The 9,261-nt window shown below is 45.8% G+C and overlaps 1 protein-coding gene across 1 annotated transcript; it reads left to right on the top strand.

Annotated features, from left to right (window-relative positions):
- The first annotated feature begins 210 nt into the window (after window positions 1–210).
- On the top strand, window positions 211–801 carry LOC135382359 (zinc finger BED domain-containing protein 5-like). Its single transcript, XM_064612587.1, has one exon. It carries the CDS (start codon window positions 211–213, stop codon window positions 799–801), a length of 591 nt encoding a protein of 196 aa, XP_064468657.1.
- Window positions 802–9,261: the final 8,460 nt, after the last annotated feature.

The raw sequence follows: 9,261 nt of genomic DNA, 5'->3' as shown, positions 1-9,261 counted from the left end.
TTCACGCTTGCTGCTGCGTCTTACCAATTACTTTCGTTTCGTGACATATGTGACTGCGTTTCAGGTGTTTGCGACTGCTTCGAGTGGCACAAGAGCATCCTTACCTTCTCAGCTACGGGATCGCGAAACAGATGAAGCCGCGCACGATATGTGAGGACAAAATAATGCCATGTGTTCGCGACGTAGTGGAGACTGTGTTTGGTGCTGAGTATGTCAAGAAACTGCAAAGCGTACCCTGCTCAAATGACACCGTTGGCCGAAGGATCTGTGAAATGGCATCGGATACGTGAACAAGTTACTGAGCGCGTGAAGAATGCAGAAAAGTTTGCCACTGCCGTCGACGAGAACTGCGACATCACCGACGGTCCGCACCTTATGGTGTTTGTGCGGTATATAGACTCCGGCAAGATAGCTGAAGAATTTCTCTGCTGCATCGAGCTCAAAGTAGGCACTACTGGAAAGGACTTTTTCTACGCCATCGACGACTTCTTTCAGCACCATGAAATCAGCTGGAACTCGTGCACAGCGGTCTGTACAGACAGGGCGAGAGCAATGACGCGAAACATGAAAGGATTTCTTGGACTTGTCAAACAAGCGAACAGTGCCGTGGTATTTACACACTGCAAGGTGTGTCGCGAGGCCCTGGCTTCAAAGTCTATGAGAGCACCGTTAATGAACGTACTGGACCATGTGGTGAAGGTGGTGAACTCGATAAAATCAAGGCCTAAAGCTGTGCACCTGTTCAGGGCACCAAACACCTTTGGAAAAGAGTCTGTGGTCCATGGTGGCACCACTCACTAAACACCAGCTGAGACTTCGATCCTTATTGTGAAGGGGCTCATTATTTAATTCCCCACATCTCCACCAGCAAATGGGGTAGAATATCGCCCTTCGCGACGAAACTTCCCATTTATCATCTTAAAATTAAATTATTGTTCATTCGCAAATGATGTCACTATCGGTACCAGGGCCGAACATATGAAGCATTATACAGGTACATTAGTTTTTTTTGTTTTTTTTCTTGTTCTCAAAACTAGAGAAACAGATTATTTCACAAAACCGTTCTGTTTTGGACGACACTTAGTTGGCTAAATATCACATGCAAAGACAAGTAAGAAGCCTATCTCAACCACAGTTGGCAACATGGCGATTGGGAACGAGGTAGTTCCCCGAAAAACAGTGATAAGCCCAAGCCTTTCGTCCTTCGTGCCAAAGGTTATGAAATTCGTGATGGAATATTAAAGTGCAGCTGTTCATTCGTCTTTTATTTCTTCAAATGGCTTATCGTTGTTTTTGTTCACTACCACTCTACCGCACGGGTACTCTACCACAGTTGGTGCGAGAGAGAAAGCGAATGAGTTCCCCTTCACAACTTGCACGTATTTGGTGTGGGGCAGCCTCGGCTAGTTCCGGACGCCATCTTGGTGATCATTTATACCTCACAGTAATAACATAACACTGAGCCGCATACGAGTGTGACAGGAGTTTTTCGGCCGCCAACACTTTGCCAATGGATGTACTAAGCGAGTATGCGCTTGGGCTACCTGCATCTGTTCGTTCTCGGAATGAGGAGGAGATTCAACTCACTGGGGGAGTGGGTCCGCTAGTATTAAGAGAAATAAGTACAGTGGTAGATGCTGAGAAGTACCCAAAAGTGCAGTACATCGACATCAAAGGTTACCTCGTGAACGCAACTAGTTTTATAATGTGTGAGCTATTTAAGGTTCACAAGCATTAGAATCCCCCTATTACCTAACTAGTGGATGGGTCCAACAACCATGCATCAAAGCAGTGGACAACTCGAACGTCATCGTCCTCAGAAGGGTGAGTTCTTGTGTACTATTACTTGAATTCTAAAGGACATAACTGCAATGTTCACTGCTCTCTCAAGCTAATTTTCAGGTCAGTTACTCTCGGAGCCTGAGGGAAAAGCGTCTCAAGCCGTGGTTGGTAGTTAAGTCAGATGGACAGGTACTTGGCACACACTGCACCTGCATGCCAGGTCTAGGCAAGGCGTGTTCGCACACAGGTGCGGTACTATTTTACGTAAAAGCTGTGAACCATGATTCTGTGGCATGCACTGACAAAACCAACACATGGTTGCTTCCATCCATAAGGTAATTGGAATGTGTACCCCCTTCCAAGGTTGACTTTTCCTCGTCTGCGTCAAAAAAGGGACAATTGGATGCAAAGTGTTAATTAAAAGCCACCTGCTGCAGCATTACCACGTTACTTCAACCGACAGAACAGCAGTGGGAATGCTTTCTGAATGATCTTGAGACTTCAAGAACAAGACCAGCATTTTTTGCACTTCTAGATGATCATTTTGAAGGTTTTGTGCCCATAGCAGCAAAATACAAGACAGCCGTTATGAAATCCTTGTACCAGGATGAACCATTGCCGACCTGGCTGTTGTCACTTCAACATGCAGGAAAATTGCACAGGACCTGAGTATTCAGCAAGAGGTACACCCACTCACATCAAATTTCTCTTATGTCACTGCTACAATGTATTGCATTTTGTTTTAGGTGCTGTGGCTGATTGAGAAAGAAACAAGGGCCCAGTCTGTAACAAATAAGTGGTTAAGAGGAGCAGCTGACACAGAAGACTTGCACTTTACACTGTTTAGTCTCGTTGCAGGACTGGCCACATCATGCACATCTAGGAGAGCCACGACAAGAGTCAGCGGCATGCTCAAACCTATTAGCTTTTGTGGTAAAGTAGGGAGATCAGAAGTGAGGATGATATTTTGGGATGTAATGTACTAACTGTTCTTCCCGACCTTTATTTTCCGTACATCTATCACCTCTTGGTCCTTCAAGTGCATAAGAATTTCTTCAACAGGCATGTCAATAACTTCAGACACAGAGCCGACGTCTTGGCTGGTGTTTAATGCTTTCTGTAGAGATGCTGAAATTGTTTTGCTCAACATGTCATGTGTGCTCAGGACGGCGACACAGTCACATTCTGAGCTCGACTTCATTACCAAGTCACCCAACCATTACAACCAACAACTGTCTGATCCCCAAACCACACTTCAGTTGGCTTTGCCTCCCGTATTTCAGCCTTACCAGATGTCCTACATTCCTCACGTAAACATGACCACCATGCCAGACGTTTCGTCCAGCATACCCGTCTTTACGGACTGCAGGAAACAAAGGGCACGCCTATGGATTGAAGATCTTGAACTAACACGTCAGTTCGCATCATGGTCACCAGGTACAACACACTTAATCGCGGCCAATAAGCTGTGAGGCACAGCTAAGAACTGGCACCTGACTTTGGGTTGTGAGTAAACGACATGGGACACATAGAAGACTGTCTTCCTTGACACGTTCGCACAGGAAACGTTAGTAATTCAGTAGCAACAGAAGGTCATAGCTGCCCTGCAACACATCCCCCAGTCCCTGTGTGACTACGCCTATGAGAAGAATTAAGTGCTTTCAACAAGTGCCCCTGCTGCCCTGACAGATGCTGAAAAGGTGGAGTACCTACTGCAGGATATATCAACCCCGCCAACTGCTGCAAGCATCGCCACATAGCGCCCAGCAACAGTGGCAGCATTTCTTGAGATGTGCAATGATGTAGATCACACACTTCAGCATCTGCAACAGCCAAGCCCTGTGCCCCTAAGTCAAAGTCAGGACTTCGAAAGCCATGAAAGGCACCCCAGCGCATCATGGGGACCCCCATCACTGGACTGCCCAAGCACCAACTTGGGACCAAGTCGTGGCAGATGCGCTATCCCACACGCCTCTACCGTAGGGGCAAGAGGAAGACACTAAGGTGCCTTCTCAACTTTTGGCAGCAACACTGGTGGTGGCAGATGGCCAGACTGGGCCTTGGGCATCCCGTTCAGGACCCCTCAGAGGACACGTCTGGCCCGCACACCTGCACCGTTTCAAGGCCTGACCATCGCCGAGCGGCACCCTTCCTATCCCCTGCAACCACTCACCACTGATGCACCTTGTGTCAAGTCCCAGAGGTACATCATACAATGCATCAATGAGGCCCTCTTCGCTGGGTAAGGAGCGGGGCTGCCCATACATCTAATGAGATCGACTACACCCTGGCTACCCTCAGAGGACTGCGCCTAGAGCTTCGCACTGAGACTCCTCCACCTTCCACTGTCAACCATCCCGCTTCAGCTCGATCCCCAGCTCTCGACAAAGCGGACCTTGACGTGCCCGATGATTTCATGTCCCTGTAGGGAGGGTGAATAGTGGCAGAGGTGCCACTTCAGTTTCACAGATGGCAGCACTTGAACTCCAAGGGATACCAGTTGTAATGAGAGAGAAAGAGAGGGGGGGGCTGCATTGAGTATCGTTTAAAAGTTACTGGGAAGAAGGCCTTTTTGAGAGTGTGGTTGAGCAAGATCTGCTGTGTAAGGTAAATAAACCTTGTATGTTGTTGCATTGAGTTGACTGTGTGCTGCTTGTTCCTTTGCGTGTCGGTTTTGGAATGTAGGTTTCCACAAAGTATACCTTTTAGAAGAGAGGCACATGTCCTGATGAGCACATGTTTAAAAACTCGGTTACGCGATGCATTATGCATCTCATAGTGTTCCTAAACGTGTACCACTACCTCTTATGGAGACAACAGCTAAGCTTGATTTAGAAAAGTTGCCAAACACTGCACCAAGTCAAACCAGTGTGCACCAAGTCAAAAGTTGCCAAACACGGCCAAGGTCTCTAGGCCAAGGTAGGCTATCTCAAACACACTCACCTTTCCAGACACTTGCCATGTCAATGGACGTGTTAAGTGGCGACTCTTGCACTCCAAAGGGAGCGACTCTGTTTAACCCCACAAAGAGCCTCTGCTTAACGCTCCAAATCCTTGCGTGCTTGGTGAGGATCCACGTTTCTGCTCACACCTATTTTCGCTTCAGAGTTCTGACAGACGCTGCATTGAATAAATTGATTCTCAGAAAGGTCACGATGATTAGTTTCCCGACGTGGATCAACCACTCATAGTTGTAGTGCACCCCAAAAGACACTCACTTAGATTAGGATATAAGACAACTGCATACCCTCAACTGAACAATTTTAAAGGAGCTCAGAAAGCCATTTAAAAAAAGTTTTCAGTTCCAAACGCCTTGTGAAAGCAGGTAACTTAACTTGACGATCAACGTACAAATTTTCTCTGTACAAGATATTTTTCATAGAAAAAATGACACAAGAACATTGCTGCATGCCTTCCCACTCTACTCGGTCCTTCAGGTCAAACGAGGAGGAGGAAAACTCATCATCGGTGATGTCATTAGGGGAGAAAACAGCGACCGTGCTTCTATCGGGGTCAGTGTTGCCCAGTTTTCTTTTTTTGTTTTTCATTGTTTTCTCCCTGTCGAGTAGTGAATGATGAAGAATTTCGAAGTGCCCGCGGAATATTTGCACTTGTTTCGAACTCCGCAGAAATACAGGATAGTAAACTGTGCGTCGTATGGTGATACGCCTTATATGACGCCGGGCACAAACTTAACCGCCGGCGTCAGTCACCAAGTGGCAGCCAGGCAAAAGCGACGGGACAGCTCAGATGATTGGTAAGTTGACCATAGTTGCGGTACTTTATGACATTTCTTGACTGTGTTGGTCTCTGCTACAGGTGCATATGCAGAGTGTGCTGATCCATGAAAACACGGCGCGAGGATATCTACTGCCGCAACATGCCGGCAGCAGTAGAAAAGAAGCCGGAAGGCTGCATCACGACGGCGTCTGAGTTACAAGCATCGCACTTGACAGACAGCATTATAGGACTTTCCCTTCAAGCACTTGCAAAAATGTTCATGAACACGCCTCTTCATGAGTAAGTTCACAACGTTGAATGATTTGCTGACTAAATGCTGCAGCATTGTAAGCATGTAAGCAATCAGTCATTAATAGATAGATTTAAGTGTACTTTGTAATGCAGGAGTCAGATACTGCTACAAGTCACTCTGTTCAGGCAGAAGTAACTGAAACAACTACACCCATTACTCGCTCCCAAGTGACAGGAACAAGTTCTTTGCATTCATGTCTAGCTTTTATGAATTCCTTTAGAACAAGTTACACTTTATCAAGAACTGGTACTTCAAATGATGTTTCTACATGCCTGCTGAGGGAAAACATGCCTTCAAAGCTAAATTGAGCATTCACAAGTAGGCGTGTTGACTGATACGCGATGTCTTGGGTGTACGAAAAGAGCACTTATACTTCAGAGAGGATTATGTTTTTTTATGCACAGAAATGCCTCAGGAGCAGCCTGCTGCTCGTAGCAGCAGAGCTTTGATATGTATCATGACAGTGAAGTCCAGGGTTACAGAAATATATTTCCTTCACATACACTGTCCAAGCTGCTGTTACTGTGAAAAAGCTTCTCCTTCGATTTCTCTGTCGCAATTCTGTACAAGGTGATTGCCCAAACACAAAGGGGCGGCAGCAAGTACCTCTGTACAAAGTACCTATAGATGTTCTTAGGACTAATTAGAAATCTATCAGTAAATAGTTACTCCTTATATTACCAACATCTTCAAAATCATATAAAACTGCAGGTCTTATGTCTCTTCAGTGACCAATGTTCACATCAGCAGACATCAGTGTCGTTATTTATTCAGATGCATATACCAGTTACTCTGTTCAGCTATGAAGGAAGAAGCAAAATATAGTGGATGTATGGAAAGCATGTAAAACTCATGGAGGAATAAATATTATAGGGCTATCAACAATAAATTTAAAAGTGGAATGTGTGAGACTCCAATGTACCGGTGAAACACAAAAGCAGCTGCATTACCATTTCATTATATTAGTTTCACGTTGTTTATTGTTTCACGTTCTCGTCATAATGATGATGTTCTGTTTCTGTTACAAGAGGTACCGCTACATTGCATACCAGCAGTGAGCATCCTGGTTCTGGGGACACCCTGGAGAAGGAAACTGTCGTGTGCTTCAGTTATGTGTCGTGCGGACAATTCGTGAAGTTCCCTTCCACATACTATACCGTGTTCAGACCTGCACCGTAGAAAGAAAACTGATGTACATATATCTATTTTGAATACGTACTTTTGTAGATCTATGCTACAGTGTCATATCATTTTATACAAAAGGAGTAGTGAAACAAAATTGCTGTTTGTTAATTTTCCCCTATGCTGGGTCTCCTCATTGTCGAAACATCAATAGTCCAAAACCAATGCGGACACAATGTAAGCTCTTTTACTCCTTTTACAAGAGAATATGTTCTGGGGACCAAATGCAAATTATGCCTTGACATCATCAGTGACTTCGACACTGGGGGATATACGAAGATTGCACTGGCAACGAAATACGCAATCCAAAAAAGTACTCTCACTTGGATCACCAACAACAATCAAAAGGTGCATGAAGCATTCAGAAACTCAAGATTTGCGCTGTAGAGGAAGAGGCTACTACTGGCAAACCATGAAGAAATGGAAAGTGCCTGGTGCTGTGGATTCGGTGCGTGAATCTTCCATTGAGCGGGCCCCTCATTTGCACCAAGGCGGAAGAGTTCACTGTACAACTTCGCATTGAAAACTTTTCGTGCGGTGCGGAACAATACAGAACAACAAGCTTTACTGGAACAGTATAATTTGGATTTTGCCATGGACATGTTACATCGCCGTAACATGTGAGATGATACAAGTTAAAGTAAGAGAGATCGCAAGACGGCGTGGGATTCTGCACGTGGAGTTCAAGGCAAGCAGAGGTTGGGTCCAACGCTTTATGAAGAAAGCCGGGGCCCTATTCCGAGCCGCTGTCGTGCGCTAGCGACTGTGTCAATAGAGCAGTATTGGTAGAAGGCGATTACGAGCACCGGGAGCGACACTTACCCGTCTTGATATTCCCATGCCGCTTTTAACGATAGTGTGCTTAGTTTGTTGACTGTCGTTAGAGGTTAAGGGGAGACACGGCAAATTTTTGTCAAAAAAGACGATTTTTCAATATGTATGTGTATTTGCGTAATACTCGCACCTTCACCTATCATGTCACGAAGTGTTTCAATCAAATTCCACCTAGCAATTCATGAAATGCTTACTTTTGTAACACGCATTCGCGAAAAAGTGCGTAGAAATTACGCTCGGAAGGCTCTTACTCTTCCGCCGATTGCACGATAACTTTCCCACCGATCAGCGCCATCTTGGTATCATTTGAAAGAGGAGAAATCCTGCTTCCTGATGGTCTTAGTTTCGCACTTCTCCTTCGGCAAATGAGGAAGCAGGGCACGAGCGAAAAAGGCAAAACTCAGGAAGTGATTGGCTCCAGAGAGCCACGTGGTCAGTGTGCGGCAGCCCTCCTATTGGCGGAGACGGCGCACCATGCTCAAAATGCGCGCTTTCGACGTTGCGCGCTGCGTCGGTTGCTCGGGTTTTACGGCAGGTGTTGTTTGTAAACCGCAACCACACCGATTTTACGTGCATTTTCGCTGCGAGGATTGTAATATTAGATGAGCCCTCGTAAGTTCCGCATTACACATAGGTTCGGAAAGCGACAGAAAGCTTGGAATAAAGGGATTAGTAGTCCAATACCTGCGGCTGGCGCTATTACAGGTGACGCCAATTTTCCCGATTCTCCGGCGCGACTGCCCCCCAAATGCGAACTTCAGGAATTTGCCACTGCTGAGCTTCTTGAGGACAGCCACGAGGAGTCTACCCCGCAAAGGCCGAGTAAGACTACGTCCAACATTTTGCAATGGATCTCTGCACTACCTCCAAGTACGGAAGAAATTGCTGAACAGGAGCAGAAAAAACTTGATATTTTGGACGCCTCTTCATCAACCTCCGCAACAAAGCGAAAATTTGAGCTTTTGAATGAAGAGGATGTCAGCAGTAGAGCCACTGAATTTTCATTTTTCATTGTGAAACAAAGTATGCTAAGCGACTTGCTCTCTGCAGCTAGCTGCAGCAGCTGTGGCAATGCACCCATCCGACTTGACACCACACATTGCCTGGGTCTGGCAATAAAAATGTAGTTATTTTGCGACAACTGCGGTATAATAACGAGAAGTTGGTCCTCTCCTAGGATCGAAGGTGAACAGAAGGTAAACCTATTTGAAGTAAACGTACGTGCAATGAGGGCTGTATAGACCATTGGGAGAAAGCAATCAGCTATCAATGACATCTTCTCCCAGATGTATAGTTCACATAGGGGGCTGCATCACAAGTTATATCCCCAGGGTGTCGAACAGAAACGTTTTTCGTTCCGGTTCTATCAAAAACGGTCCGGTACCGGTTCAGCTCTGGAGCAAAAAAATAACGCTTCTGGTGGGCATATT

The sequence above is a fragment of the Ornithodoros turicata genome, chromosome 1 (genome assembly GCF_037126465.1).
Source record: "Ornithodoros turicata isolate Travis chromosome 1, ASM3712646v1, whole genome shotgun sequence".
Taxonomy (NCBI): domain Eukaryota; kingdom Metazoa; phylum Arthropoda; class Arachnida; order Ixodida; family Argasidae; genus Ornithodoros; species Ornithodoros turicata.
The sequence above is the reverse complement of the archived record's forward strand: the minus strand, read 5'-3'. Positions and strand labels throughout refer to the sequence as shown.

Bases quoted from the DNA above. Each gene is read 5' to 3' on its own strand.
- LOC135382359 (XM_064612587.1), top strand. From the start codon at position 211: ATGTCAAGAAACTGCAAAGCGTACCCTGCTCAAATGACACCGTTGGCC.